Source organism: Protopterus annectens, chromosome 15.part0, assembly GCF_019279795.1.
Source record: "Protopterus annectens isolate FY-2018-M chromosome 15.part0, PAN1.0, whole genome shotgun sequence".
In the NCBI taxonomy this organism is placed as follows: domain Eukaryota; kingdom Metazoa; phylum Chordata; order Ceratodontiformes; family Protopteridae; genus Protopterus; species Protopterus annectens.
Window position 1 is genome coordinate 636661916 of NC_056749.1, and position 22334 is coordinate 636684249.

A 22334-nucleotide genomic window follows, 5' to 3' on the forward strand; every position below is an offset into this window, starting at 1 on the left:
CAAAAAAAAAGAAAGCCATTCTTGTGGTCCCCCACCATAAACACTCTACAACAGAAGGAAAAAACTGTTGCAGAAAAGAGTGAAGTCCTGACACTGGAAAAACTCCTTTGTTAGCCTCAGCAAAAAAACTGAGATCCATGATCAGATCCTCTAAAGCTAGATTTGAAAGCAAAACTGCTGCAGATTCTAAAGAAAACCACAAGGCATTCTATAGTTATGTCAAGAATCTACAAGGCAATACTCAGATCTGCTGTGAGTTGCAGCACAATGGCAGTACATATACAGAACCAACTGATATTGCCAACATATTGGCTGACAGGTTCAGTGCAAACTTTTACCCCCCTTTTCACCCCCTAAAGGGCCTATCACAATACCCGAGGAATGCCAAGTGCCTATTATCACGGCTACACAGGTAAAAACACCACTGTCCAAAGCCAAAAATACAGCTTCCATAGGACCTGATAATATCCCTTGCCGTGTTCTATATTTATTACAAAGTGAACTGGCACCACACCTGAGTACCCTGTTCAATCACAGCCTCATTTCAGCCTTTGTTCCTATCGAATGCACTGCTGCGGTCATCCCACTCCACAAAGGAGCAGCTACAGACCCTGGGATCTACCACCCCATTAGCTTGACGAGAGTGATATGTAAGGCTATGGAGAAGCATCATCAATGGATCTTATAAATAAGGACATAGGGAATCTCCAAACTCTGAACCCCACGCAGTATGGGTTTATGAAAGGTAGATCATGCCTGGTCAACCTGATGGGCAACTTCGAGTCTGACACCAGAGCTGTGGATGAGGGCAAGGTAGATCACACAGCCTACCTAGATCTTGTCAAGGCCTTCAACACCATCCCTCACTCAGGAATCATCGATAGACTCACTAAACTAGGCATAAACCCCTATGTAATAAGATGGGTTGCCAACTGGCTCACTGATAGAACCCACACTGTGAAAGTAGCGGGCTGAAAATCTGACTACCGACCAGTTACAAGTGGTAGTATCCCACAAGGATCGGTCCTAGGTCCTTTCCTGTTTGGCATCTACTTCTCTGAAGTTCAAGCCAACACAAAGGTACTCTGGCTGACCAAGTTTGCAGATGATTGCAAACTGGGAGCCATTATTGATTCCCCAACTGATGCAGACATTCTACAAAAAGGCCTCACTGACATCAGTGACTGGTGCCAGAACCATGGCCTTAAGCTCAATGCCAAAAAGTGCATTCTCATTCCCTTTTGGAAAACTTTGGTGCCTATGAACTACCACATAGGTGGTAGTCCACTAAACACCAAAGGTGTGATAAGAGACTTGGGGACACAGGTTGACAGCAACCTCTTCTTTGATAACCACATTGCCAGTGTAGTCAAAGTCCTATGTGGCACATCTCATTACAAAAGGTTTCTTATCCAGGAAGAAAGGTCATAATCCCTCTCTACTCATCCCTCATTAGACCTGTTATAGAATACAATGCCCTATTTGGTATGTACCTCACTAGACACCTACAACAACTAGAAAGGCCACAAAAATACATCACTAAGAGGATCTTGGGCCTTAGACACATGCTGTATACAGACGGACTCAAAAAAACTCCAGCTGTACTCTCTATCGCCTACTTAGAGGCGATCTCTGCTTGACCTACAAAGCCATGTCTGACCTAGAGCTGCTAGATATGATGCACCTAAAGAAATCCCAATCCCTCCGTGCCACATGCTCCAGGGGCCTTAACCTCATTACCATAATAAACAACATGCTGGAGGGACAGGTTCCTAACCCAGAGACTTCCCATACTCTGGAAGAAACTTCCCATTCACGTCAAGCAGAGCACTTCACTGGCCCTCTTTAAGAGAAATCTTGATGAGTGGGTGGGAAATAGGAAGTTCACCCCGGGGATCACTTCAGTGGCCTTTCTTGACAGGGACACTGGGAACTAACTTTGGGTAGCATGACTAGGGTTGCCACCCCTCCATTTGTTTTCCGGACTATCCAGAAATCAAACTGATTCTCTGGTAGTCCGGAAAACACTGTACAAACTCTGGTATTCTGTTTCAAAAAGGAAACAGACTGAGTTTGTAAACTGGCTGATTTACTATGCTTTTTTTTTTTAATGCAAAAAAGCACAGTAAATCAGCCGAAAGCAGTCAGCAAGAATGGAAAAAGAGGGCGTTCCTTGCCGAGTTATGTCATCATGGCATTACAAAATAGGCAGAATGTGGCTGGGAGAAGCGGTGGGATGGGTGGGGTTATTTGTGACACGAGGGGTGTGGCTTTACTCTGGTTTTAGCCACGATGAAAGGTGGCAACCCTAAGTATGATGCTAGGGTATCTTCTTGGGCTAGGCTTATATAGGCTCCAGGGCCGTTAGCCTAGTACACACCTATGAACCTATATATATATATATATATATATACACACACACACACACACATATATATATGTGTATGTGTGTGTGTGATATGTGCTGTTGCTTCGTTTTATACTGTTTTTCGCTGCTGTGACTGTTTTACTCTGTAGTTTGTATTTTTGATTCATCTGCCTTAAATAGTGTAAGCTAGATTTAAACTTGCTGAATCTAGACTGTTTGATATCACTAGAGCACTAAAACCAGCTGCCTTACTTTTAGGGCCTCCTGCACCCTTGTGGCAGAAATGTGTAGCTCAGGATGCATCTGAGTTGGAGATGGTCATAAATAGAAAAATAATTAGTAAAAAGAGGGTTTTTTGCTGCTGTGTCTCTGTAAGCACTTGTCTATGTAAATTAGTTTTCTTGAAAATGAATAGCATTCAGTAGGATGAAAAGTAGCACAAGTTAAGGGAGTCTGACAGTTTCCTACTTTACTGTTCCAGTCATTGTGATATTCTTGTCAGTCTATATTCTTCCCAGATCATGGGATATCCACTTGGTACTGTCTGCAGCACTGGCACACAAATCGGGCAGAAATCAAAATGATGCATAGTTTCATAGTGGTTTGGTCTGTGTTCTGTGCAGTTGGTGTATATGGGGATTAGCTTTTACAAGTCGCATCTTGTGCTTGACACTTTTTTTGAGGGTGGGGTATAATGTTTTGTTTTCTGCTGTATTTTCTGCCGTTATTTTACTGGTGCCTGTCCTCTGATGTTTGAAGTGTTTCTTCATTAGACTAAATATATCTCTCTTCATCCACTGTGTTTATTTGGTGCATAGTAATATATGTAGCAGTTAATCTGACCAGATGTTTTTGAAATCTTGTGCACATTCATGCTGCTTCATACAAGAAATAGTTGGCTTATTTTAATCTCTCCTGTTTCACAGGTTTCTTTAGAAAATTGCGTAGAGGTTGGGCGTATTGCAAATACTTACAATCTCACAGAAGTGGATAAGTATGTCAATAACTTTATCCTTAAGAATTTTCCTGCCTTGTTGACCACTGGTGACTTTTTGAAGCTTCCTTTTGAACGACTTGCCTTTGTACTTTCAAGCAATAGCATAAAGCACAGCAGTGAACTAGAACTTTTTAAAGCAGCCTGCCGCTGGCTACGATATGAAGATGCACGGATGGAGTATGCTGCAAAACTTATGAAGAATATCAGATTTCCACTGATGACTCCCCAGGATCTTATAAACCATGTCCAAACAGTGGATTTCATGAGAACAGATAACACATGTGTTAACCTGCTGTTGGAAGCTAGTAATTACCAAATGATGCCATATATGCAGCCTGTCATGCAGTCAGAGAGAACTGCAATTCGATCGGATAGTTCACATTTAGTAACTCTGGGTGGAGTTTTAAGACAGCAGTTAGTTGTCAGCAAAGAACTACGGTTATATGATGAAAAGGCACACGGATGGAAATCTTTGGCTCCCATGGATGCACCAAGATACCAGCATGGCATAGCAGTGATTGGAAATTTCCTTTATGTAGTTGGTGGCCAGAGCAATTATGACACTAAAGGAAAAACTGCAGTAGACACGGTTTTTAGATTTGATCCTCGTTACAACAAGTGGATGCAAGTTGCATCTTTAAACGAAAAACGGACTTTCTTCCACCTAAGTGCTCTCAAGGGACATCTTTATGCAGTTGGTGGTAGAAATGCTGCTGGGGAATTGGGTAAGTGATATTTAATGTGTATGACAACAGGTTTTGTTTCTGATTTTTCGTCTTGTAACTGGAATCATAAAGAATGTATGTAAATGCTAAGGCACCTGTGGTCGACTGAATCTGCATACTTTTGTAGCTAGCTGTATGTCTGCACACACCCATCCTTGCTTATTTCAGAGTTTTGAGTCAAGAAATTGCCAGGGTTCATAGTCTGCTTTGACCTTTTCAGGGGAAAAGTGTTTAGTAGTACCTGCACCTGAAAATGGTTTCGTGGAGAGGGATTGACAAATGATTTACACATTCTCCAGTAGTGTTACTTTGGGATGTGATTAGTTAAATAGTAAGTGTAAATAACTTTGGGAAAATTTCCATATCTTGTGTCTTTTGGCTTTTTCCGGTTAGGGGTCGCCACAGCGGAACTCCGGTCCGCTAATGATTGGCAGTAGATTTTTACGTGCCGAGTTGCCAGCCCTGATGCACAACCTTCAACGAAGGTGCACCCATTCACGCACGTCTCCAGACAGAAGACGCTTTAGCTGAGAATTGAATGGGGATGTCTTACTGTGAGGCGACATCGCTACCACAGCACCACCACCGCAGTAGAAAATTTCCATATCTGAGACAAGAAAACCCTACAGCAGGTGTAACTATTGTAAAAACTTCTGTTAGCTTTGACACTTAATTCTAAATGCTGTAATAGTATCTGATGTGTGATTGACTACTCACATGACCGCACCAGCAGTCTGCCTGAATTTATTTTTAAAGAAAGTGTCTGAAGATTAAATGTATCACTACTCTGGGAAGAACCCCTTCTCCCCTCTCGGGCAGGGGACCCGAGCAGCACTTTTCTTTTCACTTGACATTTTAAATAGAATTTTATTCATAATCATAGTAGTCTTTGAAAGTGTTTGAAAAAGAAAAATGGAGTGTGGCATTCACACTGGAAACATGGGGAAAATGAGATTAGTGAAGATTACATACATTTTCATGTAGAATGTGACAGCATTAAACAGCATTCATCGGTGACATTCTTCTATCAAGAAGAAACTAAAAAAACTGAATTGATTGAAGTGTTGCACAGTTTTATGCACAAGTGTTAATGTAAGTTCTGCAACTGCTTTCTCTACAAAATCTTTGAGAATTCTGTAAATACAGGTGGTTTGTTTTAGAAGTAAACTTCTGAAGTGTAACATGCACTGTATGTACTTTAACTATCTGAAATTCCTCCTGTGTAAAGATTGCTTTTGAGATCACTGTTGTTTTAGTCAAAGTAATGACTGAATACTTGAATCACCCAAGAATGATGCATATTTTAAGGTTTATTCATTGCATGGCCCATACATAACTGCTGGTCTAACAGTGGACTTCTAGATTGGTACAGTATAATTTACAGGAGACTTTTATGTTTGTCTTGACTCTGCTTTACAGGTCTCAGAGATAGTTTCAAAGTAGTAAAATCTAAAGACAGTTTTCAAATCCATTAAGTATGTACACAGTGATATGTTGTGGAAAACACTGAAAAATATGGTATACCATTCTTTGTTTTGTGTCAGCATAAAACTTTGCGTACAATCGTAATGGGATGTGGCATCAGTGAATTTAATATAGTAACTCAGTCTCTCTAATAATGTTAGGCACCATGTTGTTGTGTCTAGAGTGGGTGACATGACTTTTGCAGAAACCTTTATTGTTGGAGCCCAAGCCACTGGCCATTACTCCAGTAGTGCAGGCATATTTGAGATATCGTCACAACTAAAACATCAAATAGTGACTTCACATAATCTGCAAATATTGAATGGCTGTTTTAAATGGATTTAAAATATTAGTATGCATTAGTGTTGCACAACTCTGGTTGCTTATTATGTAAAGTAACTTCATTTTCTTTGAAGTTCTTTATAGTAGTATGTCACATAGCTGTATGTGAAGTTTAATATGTGTCTGTAAATGGGTGCATAACTGGTAAAGAAGAACAAAGGGGGGTATTGTCTAGCTTTAACCGCTTGGCAAAGGATCTTTAGGAACCCACATGTCATGCACTTCTTCTCTCAGTTCTCGTAACTGCATGTATATGTATACAGCCAAGTGGCTCTCTCTGGTTTCCAGTTTGTGGCTGTATAGACTGACAGACTGGATGAAGAGACTCTGTAAACGTAAGGCTGGGGATCAACATTTTTTATTTCACATATTTTAGGGCACTGAAGAGGTTTCTTTTCCACCAGAAACTTTGTGATGCCTATCTCTCTGGGACCCTTGGCTTCATTGCCATCCATTATCCCTTAACTTTTTCTCATCAGAGCTAGACTGGGCTAGCAGCATTGGTGCTCCTGAACTCATTCCCCTTGGTAGTTTTCTTAGATGTTGTATTTTTAGAAATCGGTCCTACCACCACTTTTATTGTGTGCACTGACACCAGTGTTTTAACCGCATACTTTCTCAGTAACAGTAACTCAAGCATCTGCTACTCCAGCATTTGAGGCTGGTTTCAGGGTTATTTCATTGTCCCTTGAGCCCCTTACTGGACTGCATCTGCTGTGTACTGCAGCTGTTTTCCTGTCTGTCAATACTTATTTTGCAGTCTCAAATTTTGAGCGGTTTGCTGTGGAGTGTGTAGTATAGTTAAAAATTCCTTTCCAGGAATGCAGTCAGTGGTAGGCTGAATCTCCAGTAGCTTCTCTGCCAGACACTTAGTTGAAGTCTTCTAATTCCTCAAATGAATTGCATTTTGGAAATGTCTGTCTTTGAGCTTCTCCCCACAGAAATTGAGGAAAGCTGCAACAAAACATGAAAGCGCTTAGATTTTCCCTCTAAAGATCCCATATTTGATGGATGCCTACAGGTGATGCAGCAGAATGGTGCTTACCTTCTGCTGCTATCCCATATCCCTAAAAGAGTACAGTAGGCCTGTTGCTGTGCCACTCTTGGACGACATTCATAGTTGCTCCTAAAACTGGGGGACAAGACTTTTCTGTATCTAGATGACTGGTTCTTTGTTCCATCTTGGGTAGATCTTGTGCACAGAATGGAGTCCCAGCTTAAGCTCTTTGCTTCTGTTGGAGTAACAGTGAGCCTTAAAAAGTCCCATTTTATTCCACTGAGCTAACAGAAATTTAATCAAATCTCCTGTGTAAATAAGCTGTACATACTATTTTGTAAATAATTCTATCCACCATTAACTCACTCTAGCTGTACTGGAATTAACTGCACTTTTTAAATACATTTCTAACCCTCTTTCTTGCAACATAACTGTTATTCCTTAGAAACTGGTTTCACCTTTATATTTTGCTACTCCACGTCAATATTCTTCTGTATTGCTCAATAGGTAAATATACCATGAGTGAGTGCCACAGATATATGTACTTGTTTTATGAATCTGTTTCGTGTTTTTCTGTTTTTAAGACAGTGTTGTGTATTATTAACTCTGGAACTTTCCTCCCCAGGTCTCTAATGAAAAGGGGTTCAGTACCCTGTCAGATTTTCCTGGTAAACATGTTCAAAATAAAGTTCAGTTTTACATTCAAAGGATGCTAATTGGATATCATTTGTTTTTGCCTTTGATTACCAGGAACATGTGACTGGATAAAAAGTGCCTTTTCAGTCGAGGGCGGGGGGGGGAGCTCCACTTTACATACATTTGCACAAGCCATTAACATGAGCTAGCAATAAAGGTATTTAGTACAACTCTGTGTGCGTAATGTAGCATACGATCACCATATTCAGTACACTGTAAATTGTTTACAGCACACTTAAACCATACGCCTATAGAATATTCAGCTTTATTTTGCAGTTTATATATTAAGTCTCATGGAAATTTTAGTACACAGGTAACCAATGAGACACAAATGTATTTTATTCAAAAGTGTTACTCAGTTGAGACCTTTAACAGGAGTGATAGTGTAAGGATTTTATGATACTTGGATTTGGCCACATAAGGAGGGGAGAGTAGTTGGATAATAGGACTGTTTTGTTGATGGGTATGATGTTGCTGGGTTTTTAAAATATAGACAAGATAAAATTAGAATAAGAAAGGAGGCTTGATAATGGGGATGTTAGAGGTATAGGACCATTTTGTTGACTAGTACATTTTCAATTAAATTTTAGATGAGATTTTTTTATTGTTGGGAAGACTGAAAGTTCCACAGTTGGGTAATGTTTACAGAGTATTGAAAGTCACAATTATGATTTTTAGATTTTTGAGTAAGCACTTAAGTGCTGGTTTAGTGAATGCACCTCCTTGGGAGGGGGCAGGTCATCTGCTAGGGTTATAGAGGATGTTGTCAGTAGACTTCATGTGAGCGTAGGTTAATAAGTTGGGTAGCTCCAGCCAGTTAAGGGACTAAAGTGCACATGTTTAATTAATGTGTTTACTTGCAAACTTTGCAATTTTATTGAAATTTCTCCAGTTTGGCTAGCTGAGAGGCCCATTGATTAGTTAAAATTTGATGAGGCATACAGAAGTCCAGGGAACAGATAGATGATTATCTTCATGTTTCACTGTTGCAGTCATTACATTTGGGGTAATCTGCTGGCAGGTTGCCCTCAGTCGGCATGAATAACAAAGTCTTGGGTCCTGCATCAGTTGCTGTCTCCTCTTCCATGACGTCAGGTCGCCTGGTATAAAACATGCAGCCGACGCCATTTTATTCAGTCTTTCTTGCCACGCGGTGCCCAAAGCAGAAGCAGCTTGCAAGTGCCAGTCGGCCGACTCCTGAAATTTTCACATTCAAGTTTCAGAACCGAAGTCTTCAAACTAAAGCTAAGTACCCCGTTGGGGAAACTTTTTCTTGCTCCTTACTGATGTCAGTAAAAGTTAATAATTGCATTACTTGTGGGAAGCAAATACCTCGTAAGGATTTTCATTTGTACTGTATTCCTTTCCTAGGCCCAGATCATAACGTGCCTTGCTGTCGGTTTTGTGCTAGATTTAGCCAACTTACTATTAAGCATCGGTATATTTTTGCTTCTAAATATTTTGGATCAAGATTTAATTATCCTGAAATGTCGTTGGTTAACAATCTGCCTACCGGAGTTCATAAAAAGTGCAAAGAAAAAGACTGACAGACAGTCTAGGTCCAAAACTGGCAAAGCTTCTCCTAAGCCATTCGCCGGTTTGCCGGTACTCAGTGAGGCGCTTTCGCAGCCCCTGATACCCGCTACTTTTGAGTCGCAGGCCTCTACAGAGACCCATTCGGAGTCCGGTGTGCCGCGAGATTCTGAGCATTGAATCCACGGATGTGTCTTCCCTTGGATGGGTCTGGAGCTGCTGAGCAGGCACCGGCTTCTGAGGGTGTTTTCAGGCCTCAACATTTTTATATTAAACCGACACCATCCTCAAAAACAAGATCAAAAACATCCTCTGTCTAAAAAACTGAAGCATGAGCCACGTGCTCAGGCCCCTATGCCTAAAAAACAGATGATCAAAATGGCTGACGACTTAATTACTTTGATCAGTGGTTTCTACCCACCCCCCACCCCTGCTAAGAGGCCTAGGCAAGGCACTGATTATCAATCTTCAGATCAGGTTTCCATTTCTTCTGATCAGGAATTTTTTATTCCACCCTATGAGGATTCTGATGCAGAAGAATCCATCCCATATGCATCTCCTCCTGAGGATTACTCTTTTGGAGAAACTTTGCATACTTTAAGGGAACATTTTCACTGGGAGAGTCAGGACTTCTCTGAATCAAGAGGCTTGGGGATTTCCTTCTTCCTCAGCATAGGCCTTTGGCAATACCCTCCTGTATTAGACATTGTTGATTGTGTTTTTGGAATCGAGCATGGCTCCTCATTCCCTACCTCCGTCTCCTAGTAAGCCAGACCGATATTACAGGGTTACTGACTCCCACAAATTTCTGTTCAAAAATCCTGCTGCTGGTCCTGAGACTATTTCACAGGGTCCCAAGGTTGTAAAGGCCTATACAGCCAGAAATCCTACCCCCTCTGATAGAGATTCTAAGGTGCTGGATAGATGGGGAAAGAAGGTTTATATGTCTGCAACCTTGGCAATTAGGGCCTTAAACTGCCAGTTTCATATGCTTAAATATCAACAGTATGCTATGGGCTTATTGAAACAGAAAATGATGTTGATTTCTGATTGTGTGGAAAACAAAGAATTACAGGAATTATTGCATTCAGCAGAATAGGTTGGAAAGCATACTTTGCAACATGGTTTTGATTCCTTGGAGGCCTCTTGCATGGCCGCAGTTACTGGATCTGTGATTAGAAGGCATGCCTGGCTCAAGGAGCAAAATCTTTCTGATCATGTTAAAGCTAAATTGTTGGATGCTCCCTTGCAGCATGATACTCTGGTAATAAGGCAGAAGAGGTTTTAAAGAAAATGGAAGACAAAGCTAAATCTATGCAAACTGTAAAATATTGTTTGCAAGTGCAGCCACCCAGGTTCAGTAGGCACTGGCCTACTAAAAAGTGGTCCTTTCCTGTGTCCAACAGAGCCACTCAAGGCAAATCCAGGCGCTCAAAAGGCTCCAGATATCAATCACAGGGTTCTTACAGGTTAAAGCAATGGGGTGCCTCCACCTCCAAATCTGGAGGGAACAAAGCACAACACTACAGTAAGCAGTCTCAGTGACTTCCCTCTACCTTCACCAAGCACTTATCTTTTGGCAGCCCCCTTGGTAGGAAAACTAGCACTTCATGCTCAAATTTGGCAGTTAATTACCCAGGACAAGTGGGTATTAAGCATAGTATCCCAGGGATACAGATTTCATTTCCATACTTTGCCAATTCCAAATGGTTGGCCAGGTCTGCCACAATATCAGTGGGCGGAGGCACAGAAAGTTATGTTCCTCATGGCTATGGGAGCTATTCAACCAGTACCAGAAAAGGAAAAAGGACAAGGTTTTTATTCGAGTTTTCCTGGTACCCAGAAAAGACCATGCCTGGTGTCCAATACTGGACTTATTGATTTTGAGCACATTCCTGGACATTCCAAAATTCAAAATGCTGACTTTACAATAGTTACTGCCTATGCCGGGCAGGAATGCTTGGTTAGTGACTCTGGACTTGAGGCATACCTGCAAATCCCAATAAGGGAATCATGCAGAAGATACCTTCACTTCAAGGCAGGTTTTTTGCATTACCAATTCGCTGCACTGCCCTTTGTCTTATCTACTTCTCCCAGGGTCTTTACAAAGTGCCTGGCACCAGTAATTGCATTCTGCAGACAAAGAAGTATACAAATTTGTCCTCATCTGGACGACTGTCTCATTTAAGCAGAGGACAAGGACACTCTTCTTCAACATCTGGCATTTGTAAAAAGGCTTCTAACATGCCTAAGGTACACAATAAATGAAAAATCCCAACTGGTACCCTCTCAAATAATTACATTCCTGGGTGCAAGCTTGAATACAACTGCCCAGATGGCTTACCTTACGCCAGACAAACAAAGGCAACTGACAACATACTTCAAACAAATGGCAACAAAAACCCAGTTATCTGCAAGACAAATTCTGCAGGCTTTGGGGTTCATGGCATCCTGCATTCTACTAATTCCATATGCAGGACTGCATATGAGGAAACTACAGTGGTACCTAAAAAGTTTATGGAGTCAGCATTGTCACAGTCTGGAAATGGTGATTCCTCTCATTCCCTGCCTACAACAGGAGATTCTTTGGTGGGCAGAGACATGTCACCAAAACAAGGGACTGTCATTCACTCTATCCCCTGCCACCAAACCCTAACTACAGACTCAGACTGTGCTTGGGGGGCCCACCTGGCGGGTAGATGCATTCAGGGCAAATAGAGCCCAAAACAAATGCATCTGCATATCAACCAGAAAGAGATTCTAGCTGTTCAGAATGCTCTGACAGCCTTCAAGGACTTACGTCATCCAGGACAACTACTGATAGACGGACAACACCACAGTTATGTGGTACATAAACAAGCAGGGGGGTACACATTCCTACCCCCTTTGCAGACTAGCCATGGCATTGTGGAACACAGCTTTGACTTATTACATCTTCAAGCTCAAGTCCTGCCACGAAAACAAAATACGCTGGCAGACGACCTAAGCAGAAATCTTATGGACCCACACGAATGGAAACTGGATCCACAAATCTTCAGCATGTTAACACAGAAATGGGGGAGTCCAGACATTGATCTATTTGCCTCTCCTCAAAATTATCACCTGGACAAATTCTGCACAAGAACTTATCACAAGAAAGCTTGGAAAGTGGATGCCCTATCCTTCAGTTGGAAAAACCTATCCGTCTGTGCCTTTCCCCCTCTGCCTCTTCTCCCCAAGGTCTTACTAAAAGTCAGACAGGAAAAACCAAATATGATCCTAGTTGTTCCGGACTGGCCTTGCCAGCACTGGTACCAAATTCTAAGGAATATGTCTCAACTTCCTCCTTGGTGCGTGCCTCAAATACCTCATCTACTGTTTCAGCAGAACAATCAAATTCTGCACACTCAGCTCCAAACTCTGAACCTTGCAGCATGAACACCTCTCGGTAAATCTGTGATGGATGTCATCTTGGAAGCCAGAAGGCCTAGTACTAGAAAATCTTATGCTGATAAATGGAAGAGATTCTGTGCTTGGAACCAAGCAGAAGGAACAGACACAGCAAAGCCCAATATTCCTCAACTTTGTGCTGGAAAAACTGACCCTGCCTCCTTTTGAACCAGCAGCTACTGTGGATAGAAAATTTTTATCTTGGGAAACAGCTTTCCTCTTGGCAGTCACTTCAGCAAGAAGGGTTTCAGAACTACAGGCTCTCATGGCTGTGGAGCCTTTTATTACATTTTACCTGGACAGGGTGTCCATCAGGACTAATCCTAATCCTTCTTTTATGCCTAAGGTGATATCCAGTGTGGCTCTTAACCAGACAATTCACCTGCCAACATTTTACCCAAATCCGCAGAACAAGGGGGAGCGGATTCTGCATTCATTGGATGTACACAGACAACTAAGATTCTACTTAAACAGGACCAAGTCTCTAAGAAAGTCTGAGCAACTACTGGTAGCATTTGCTACAGGGTCAGAAGGGAAAGCTTTATCAAAGCAGACCATTTCTAAGTGGATAAGCCATTGCATTTGTTTCTGCTACTTGCACCATGGTAAACCTGTGCCCAAGGGGATCAGATCCCATTCCACCAGGGCTGTCTCTACCTCAGCAGCTTTTCTCAGAGGGGTTCCAACCAAAGACATTCTAGAGGCTGCTACTTGCAGCTCTGTTCATACCCTCACAAAGCATTATCATTTGTCTCTCTTCTCCAAATCCAGGGCAGGCTTTGACACTGCAGTTCTGCAGGGCCTTATGGCCGCTCCTAATGCTATTTAGTTCCATCCTCCCATCCATTGCTTTGGGACTCTACCCAAATGTAATGACTGCAACAGTGAAGCACTAAGAACATAGTACAGTTGTGTACACTTACCATAAATGTAGATGTTCGAGTGTATTCACTGTTGCAGTCCGGGTTACCCACCCGCCATCCCCCATTCTATACCTTTTCTTTCCTTCACTATACTCAAAAGCCTTTGTGGTGTATTTGCTTTTTAGTTGAAGGTAAAGTTTATGTTGCTAAAAGTGCATTTATATATTTACAGTTTGTTTATATATTTTTTTTTTTTTTTTTTTGCTCTCCATTTGGAGGGTACCTGACATCTGGGGCAAGAAAAACTGAATAAAATGGCGTCTGCTGCATGTTTTATACCCCTGGCGACCTGACGTCATGGAAGAGGAGACAGCAACTGACGCAGACTTTGTTATTCAGGCCGACTGAGGGCAACCTGCCAGCAGATTATCCCAAATGTAATGACTGCAACAGTGAATACACTCTAACATCTACATTTATGGTAAGTGTACACAACTGTACTTTCTTCATGTTTCACTGTTGCAGTCATTACATTTGGGTTATCTGCCTGCAGGTAGCCCTCAGCCAGCCTGAATACCAGAGTCTTGGATTCCTGCGTCTGATGCTGTCCCTTCTTCCATGACGTTGGGTCATCAGGGGTATAAAACGCGCAGCCGATGCTATTACATCAGTCTTTCTTGCCGTGTGGTGCCTGAAGCAGAAGCAGTTCGCAAGTGCTGGTCGGCAGACTCCTGAAATTTTTGTTTTAGAGTTTCAGAACCAAAGTCTTCGAAAAAAAACTAAGTATCCCGTTGGGGATCCTTTTTCTTGCTCTTAACCGATGTCAGTAAAAGTTAACAATTGTCTTACCTGTGGAAAGCAAATACCTCAAAGATTTTCATTCGTACTGCATTCCTTGCTTAGGCCCAGATCACAATGTCCCTCGCTGTTGGTTTTGTGCCTTATTCAACCCCCGAACTGTTAGTCGTCAGTCTATTTTCCCAGCAAATTATTTTGGTACTCTGTTAACTACCCAGAAATGGCTTCGGTAAGCCAGCCGACTACCGATCTATTCCAAATAAAGTAAGGATAAAGACAGACCAAAAGGGCATAGGTCCAAAACTGCTTCCGCTAAGCTAGTCGCCAGTTCGCAGTACTCAGTGAGGCGCTTTTGCAGCCCCTGATACCTGCTACGTCAGATTTGCAGGCCTCTACTGAGACTCATTCGGAGTCCGGTATGCCGCGAGATGCTTCCTCAACTATGGAACCTGCGGATGTCTCTACCTTGGGTGGGTCCGGAGCCGCTGTGCAGGCACCGGCTTCTGAGGGTGTATTCAGCCCTACAGATTTGCATTTTAAACCAACGCTATCTTCATCAAGGCCTAAAACTCAACCCATGCCTAGAAAACGACTTCCAAACCACATTGTCAGGCCCATATGCCTAAAAAACAAATGCTTAGAATGGCTGAAGACCTTATTACTTCAATTAGGGGAAGCCAACCTTCCCCCTCTGAGACCTAGAACTGATGTTCCTTCTGATTCTTCTGATCAGGATTCTGAAATTTGTTTCTTCTTATTACCAGGATTTGCCCTTATCTACCTATGAGGATTTTGATGCAGAGGATTCCATTCCCTCTGCTTCCCCTCCAGAAGATTTTTCTTTTGGTGAAACCTTGCACACACTTTGGGAGCATTTCCGATTACTCTGACTCCAAAAAGAGGCTTAGGGAATTCTTACTCCTCCCTCAACACAGGCCTTTAGCTATCCCTCCTGTTCTGGACATTGTAGATGATGCTTTCTTGGAATCTAGCCTGGCCCTAGACACTTTACCTCCAGCTCCTAGAAAATCTGACTGGTAATAGAGTACCTGACTCTCACAAGTTACTCTTCAAGAATCCTACTGCGGATCCAGAGACCATTTCCCAAGGACCAAAAGGCATTAAGGCTACTGCTGCCAAAAACCCTACCCCCTCTGATAGAGATTCAGGACCTTGGACAGATAGGGTAAGAAGGTATACACTTCTGCTACTTTGGCCATTAGGGCCTTAAATTGCCAGTTTCATATGTTAAAGTATCAGCAGCATATTATTGGATTGCTTAAATAGAAAATGATGTTGATTCCTGACTGTGCTGAACGTAATGAATTACAGGATTTAATGCATTCTGCTGAACAAGTTGGTAAACATACTTGCAATGTGAGTTTGATTCATTAGAAGCCTCTTGCAGGGCTGCTGTCAATGGGTCTGTACTCAGAAGGCATGCTTTGCTCAAGGAGCAATCTTTGCCTGATCATGTTAAAGCTAAACTGTTGGATGCTACCTTAAATCAGGACCGCCTGTTTGGCAACAAAGCTGAGAAAGTTCTTAAAGATGTTAGATAAAGATAAATCTATGCAAACTGTTAAAGATTTCTTACAAGTTCAAATTTAGTAGGCATTGTCCCTCTAAGAATTGGTCCTTTCAGGCCCCTTCCAGGTCTTCTCAATCCAAACCCAGACACAGCAGAAACCCCAGGTTTCAGCCCCAGGGTATGCACAAGACTAAGCAGTGGGGGGCTTCCACTTCCAAATCTGGGAGTAGTAAGAATCCCCCCTATGGAAAACCGTCTCAATGACTTGATTTTAAAACTTCCAAGCACTTCTCAACTGAATGCTCCTTTAGGGGGAAAGATTGGTCTGCAGGCCAAAAACTGGGAACTCATTACCCAGGACAAATGGGTTTTAAATATAGTGTCCCAAGGATACAAATTTCACTTCCACACATTACCAACGCCAAAAGGTTGGCCAGATCTACCCCCAAATCAGTGGGTAGAGGCTCAAAAGCAAATACTCTCTCTTTTAAACATAAAGGCTATTCAATCTGTACCAGAAGAGGAAAAAGGACAAGATTTCTACTCAAGACCTTTCCTGGTACCCAGAAAAGACAATTCATGTCTTCCTATTCTGGACCTGTCTACTCTAAACATCTTTTTGGTGATTCCAAAATTCAAGATGCTGACGCTTCACCAGTTGCTTCCTTTGCTAGGAAAAGATGCCTGGACTGTAATATCTGCACATCCCAGTCAGGGAATCTTGCAGAAGATACCTACGCTTTAAAGCAGGCTACAATCACTACCAATTCTCTGCACTGCCCTTTGGCTTATCTACTGCACCCAGGGTATTCACAAAGTGCCTAGCTCCAGTCATTACATTTTGCAGGCAAAGAAATATTCAGATATACCCATACCTGGAAGATTGTTTAATTCAGGCAGAAAGCCAAGACATACTTCTGAATCATCTGGCCTTTGTACGAAGGGTGCTAACTTGTCTGGGGTACACCATAAATGAAAAGAAGTCACACCTGGTACCCTGTCAACAAATTATATTCCTGGGAGCAAGCTTGAGTACAACTTCCCAGATGGCTTTCCTCATGCCAGAGAAACAAATTCATTTGACAACTAACTTCAAACAAGTGGCCACAAAAACCCTACCTTCTGCAAGGCAAATACTACAAGCCTTGGGGTTCATGGCCTCCTGCATTCTTCTAATTCCATATGCAAGACTGCATATGAGGAAACTACAATGGTATCTAAAAAGCCTATGGTGTCAGCATTCTCAGGATCTAGAAGCAGTGATTCCTATCATACCTTGCCTATACCTAGAGTTCCTTTGGTGGGCAGAGGCCTGCCACCAAAACAAGGGACTACCATTCACACTACTCCCTGCCGCCCAAACCCTAACAGATGCATCAGACTATGCATGGGCGGCTCACCTGGCAGGGAAGTGCACTCAGGGCAGATGGAACCCAAGTCAAATGCACCTGCATATCAATCAAAAAGAAATGTTAGCTGTACAGAATGCTGTGACAGCCTTCAAGGGCCACATTCTTCCAGGACAATTAATGGTAAAAGACTGACAACACCACTGTTATGTGGTACATAAACAAGCAGGGGGGAACACATTCTTACCCCCTCTGCAGACTAGCCATGGAATTGTGGAACACAGCCTTGAGCTACCAAGTGCATCTACAAGCTCAATTACTGCCGGGAAAACTAAATACACTGGCTGACGGACTAAGCAGAAACCTCATGGACCCACAAGTGGAAACTGGAACCAAAGGATTTTCAACATGTTAAACAAATGGGGGAGCCCAGATATAGATCTGTTTGCCTCCCCCCAGAACTATCAATTGGACGCATTTTGCACAAGGACTCCCCAAAAACAAGCCTGGAAAGTGGATGCTCTGTCCACCAGCTGGAAAAACCTGTCAGTTTATGCCTTTCCTCCTCGGGCTCTGCTCTCCAAAGTACTACTAAAGATCAAGCAAGACAAACCAAGGACGATTTTGATTGCACCAGACTGGCCACGCCAACACTGGTGCCTCCCTCTTGCACAGTGCATCACTGTTGGCCCCATGGCACCTGCCTCAAATTCCTACCCTGTTGTCTCAGCAGGAGAACCAGGATGTCCTTCAAGGATGCATCTGCAGTCCATACAAGTTCAACCTCCAAGGTTTAGCAGGAATTGGCCCTCCAAGAATTGGTCCTTTCCGGACTCCTCTAAGGCACAAAGAGGCAGGAATAGGCGCTCTAGAGGCAGAAACCAATCCAGGGGTGCCTACAGGGGTCGCCAGTGGCAGGGTAACAACCAACGAGGCACGGATACAGCCACCACCACTACAACAACTCAATCACCATCGCTTCAAGCACTGAACCTAACAGCCTGGCTAATTACCTAATCTCTCCTTTACCATCCGTCAGTAAACCAGTGATGGATATCATCTTGGAAGCAAGGAGGCCTAGTACTAGGAAATGTTATGCTGAAAAATGGAAGAGATTCTGTGCCTAGGACCAATCTCAAGGGATGAGCGCAGCTATGCCCAATTTACCTCAGATTTTACAATACTTAACTGAGATGCTTCACAAGGGCCTGTCTTTCTCCTCCATCAAAATTAACGCCTTAGCCATTTCAGTTCATTATAACACAGAACCTCCCCTCTTCTCTCATCCACTGCTCAAGCAGTTCCTCAGAGGGGCCAGAAATTTAAGACCACCCAGGAGAGCTCCAACTCCAGCCTGGGACCTTAACTTTGTATTGGAGAAGCTCACTCTTCCTCCTCTTGAGCCAGCTGCTACTGCAGATCTAAAATTCCTTTCTTGGAAAACAGCTTTCCTCTTAGCGATCACTTCAGCAAGAAGGGTATCTGAATTACAGGCCCTTATGGCAGTGGAGCTTTTCATCATCTCATGCAGACAGGGTGTCACTCAGGACCAATCCCTCTCTCATGCCCAAGGTGGTATCCAGTGTGGCCCTTGATCAGTCCATTCATCTGCCAACCTTCTTTCCTAATCCACAGAACAAAGGGGAATGGATACTGCACTCCTTGGATGTGGACAGACAACTTGGATTCTACTTGGACAGGACTATACCTCAAAGCAAATCTGAACTGCTGCTGGTGTCATTTGCTGCAGGGGCAGATGGGAACGTTATTTCAAAGCAAACTATTTCTAAATGGATAGGCCATTGCATTAATTTCTGCTATAAGCACCATGGAAAACCTATTCCACAGGGGATCAGACCCCACTCGACCAAGGCTGCATCTACCTCTACAGCCTTTCTCAGAGGTGTCCCTAGCAGGGACATCTTAGAAGCTGCTACCTGGAGTTCTGTACATACTTTCACCAAGCATTGCGATCTGCCAATTTTCTCTAAATCCAGAGCTGGCTTTGCCACTGCAGTTTTGCAGGGCCTTATTGCTGGTCCTAATGCTAAATTCCTCCTCCCATCCTTAGCTTTGGAAATCTACCCAAATGTGATGACTGCAGTAGTGAAACACGAAGAACATAGTACAGTTGTGTACACTTACCATAAATGTAGATGTTCGTGTGTTCACTGTTGCAGTCCTGGTTACCCTCCCTCCAGCCCCTTTTCTACTTTTGGTTATATCTCTACTCTCCTTTACTATGCTTAAAAGCTTTTTGGTGTATTTGCTTTTTTGTTGGAGGTATAACCTTATATAGTTATAGATTTATTTGCTTCCCGTTAGGGGAGCACCTGACATGTGGGGCAAGAAAAACTGATGTAATGGCGTCTGCTGCATGTTTTGTACCCCTGACGACCTGACGTCATGGAAGAAGGGTTAGCAACTGATGCAGAACCCAAGACTTTGTTAATCAGGCCGACTGAGGGATACTGCAAGCAGATAACCCAAAGACTGAAACAGTGAATACACTCGAACATTTACATTTATGCTAAGTGTACACAACTGTACTTTCTCTGCACTTCCCTTTGGCTTATCTACTTGCTCCCAGGGTATTCGCAAAGTGTCTAGCTCCAGCCATTGCATTTTGCAGGCATATAAATATTCAAATATACCCATACCTGGACGATTGTCTAATTCAGGCAGAAAGCCAGGACATGCTATTAAACCGTCTGGCATTTGTAAAGAAACAATAGCTATATATATATATATTTTACATTTTTATATTCAAAAGTTTATTTATTTGCAAGGTTTTAGAATATGTACTTAAAATTTTTTTATAAGTTAGAGTGTATGCAAAACAAAGGTTTTAGGTGTCAACAGATGGTTGTAACAACACTGTCTTCACATTGTGCAATATATATACTATTGTTTTTTATATGTTTATATATTTAAAACATATTCAAAATGTATTCATAAGGTTTTGGATATGTATTTAATTTAATATATTGTCTGAGTTGTAGTGGGGGAATAAGTCAGTCAATGTGTATGTAAAATGAGGGTTGTAGGTGTCAGTACTATCGCCATGTGACAATGAAGGGTTAATGTGGCCGGTTTGAACTAACTGGAAGACCAATACAATGTTTGGTACTTTACCTTAATCACTATATAAATGAATTAATGTGATCAGGACATGTGATTCTGATGAAGTCTCCAGGCTGGAGATGAAAGTGCTCAGTCTATTTTTTGTTGGTCAGTTTTAAACAATAAATGAAGTTTATACGGTACGATCTGCTGTATTACTGGAATTGAACTAGGACCGCCTTTATTGATACTTGGAACGGCGTTCTGGAAACTGCTAACCTCGCTGGGGTACACCATAAAAGAAAAGAAATCTCATCTGGTACCCTGCCAACAGATTGTATTCCTGGGAGCAAGTTTGAACACCACTTCCCAGATGGCTTACCTCACACCAGAGAAACAAGTTTGACTACTGGCCACAAAGACCCAGCTATCTGCAAGGAAAATTTTGCAAGCCCTGGGGTTCATGGCCTCTTGCATTCTACTAATTCTATATGCAAGACTGCATATGAGGAAACTACAATGGTATCTAAAAAGCCTGTGGTGTCAACATAGTCAGGCCCTGGAATCAATGATTCCTATCATTCCTTGTATAAAGACAGTTCCTTTGGTGGGCAGAGGCCTGCCACCTCAACTAGGGGCTCCCTTTCAATCTACCCCCTGCCACCCAAACCCTGACTACAGACGCATCAGACTATGCATGGGGGGCGCACTTGGCAGAGCAGTGCATTTAGGGCAAATGGAACCAGAGTCAGATGCATCTGCATATCAACCAGAAAGAAATGTTAGCTGTACAGAATTCCCTGACAGCCTTCAAGGACTACATCCTTCCAGGACAATTATTGGTAAAGACAGACAACACCACAGTTATGTGGTACATAAACAAGCAGGGGGGAAACCCACTCGTATCCTCTCTGCAGACTAGCCATGGCTCTGCAGAACACAGCCTTGTGCTACCAAGTGCACCTGCAAGCTCAGTTCCTGACAGGCAAGCTAAATTCACTAGCAGACTACCTAAACAGAAGTCTCATGGACCCACACGAATGGAAACTGGAACCAAAAATATCTAACCTCTTGAACAAATGGGGGGACTCCAAAGATTGACCTGTTTGCCTCCACCCAGAACTACCAATTGGACAAATTCTGCACAAGGACTCCCCACAGTCAAGCTTGGAAAGTGGATGCCCTGTCCTTCACCTGGGAAGGCCTCATGGTTTATGCCTTTCCCCCTCTGCCTATCCTCTCGAAGGTTCTGCTAAAGATCAAACAGGACAAACCAAGGACAATTCTTATTGCACTAGACTGGCTTCGCCAGTACTGGTACACCCCCTCTTGTGCAGCATGATACTGCTGGATCCATGACACCTACCTCAGACACCTTCCCTGCTGTCCCAGCAGGCGGGCCAGATTCTTCACCCTCAGCTTCAAGCCCTGAACCTTGCAGCCTGGCTAATTCCTTGAGCTCTTCAATAGCATCCCTCAGTAAGCAGGTGCTAGAGGTCATTCTGGAAGCAAGGAGATCTAGTACTAGAAAATCCTATGCTGAAAAGTGGAAAAGATACTGTTCCTGGTGCCAGACCCAGGGTATGGGCACTACGGTGCCAGTTTATCTCATATTCTTTAGTACTTAACAGAAATGCTCCACAAGGGCCTGTCCTTCTAGTCAATTAAAATTCATGCCTCTGCAATTTCAGCACATCATAATACTGAACCTCCCCTCTTCTCTCACCCCCTGTTAAAGCAGTTCCTCAGAGGGGCAAATAATTTAAGACCCACCCCCCCGGCAAGACCCTACTCCAGCCTGGGTCCTTAACTTTGTATTGGAAAAGCTCACTGTCCCTCTATTTGAACCAGCTGCAACTGCAGAGTTGAAATTCCTTTCTTGGAAAGCAGCCTTCTTTCTAGCCATCACTTCAGCAAGAAGAGTGTCTGAATTACAGGCCCTCATGGCAGTGGAGACCTTCATTATCTTCCATGCAGACAGGGTTTCCCTCAGGACCAATCCTTCCTTTATGCCCAAGGTGGTGTCTAGTGTGGCCCTAAATCAGTCCTTTCATTTGCCTACCTTTTTTCCTAATCCACAAAACAAAGGAGAACTAATTCTGCACTCTTTGGACGTGCAAAGACAACTTAGATTCTATTTGGACAGGACTAAGCCTCTCAGAAAATCTGAACAGCTGCT

General features: G+C 42.8%; 1 protein-coding gene across 3 annotated transcripts in view; it reads left to right on the top strand.

Annotated features, from left to right (window-relative positions):
• Window positions 1-22334, top strand: part of LOC122789967 (kelch-like protein 13) — a 419724-nt gene that overhangs the window by 249143 nt on the left and 148247 nt on the right. For all 3 annotated transcript variants that reach the window (XM_044057468.1, XM_044057467.1, XM_044057469.1), the window contains exon 5: window positions 3295-4090. In XM_044057468.1, the coding sequence (XP_043913403.1) occupies window positions 3295-4090 (796 nt within the window). The remainder of the gene's footprint in view (window positions 1-3294; window positions 4091-22334) is intronic.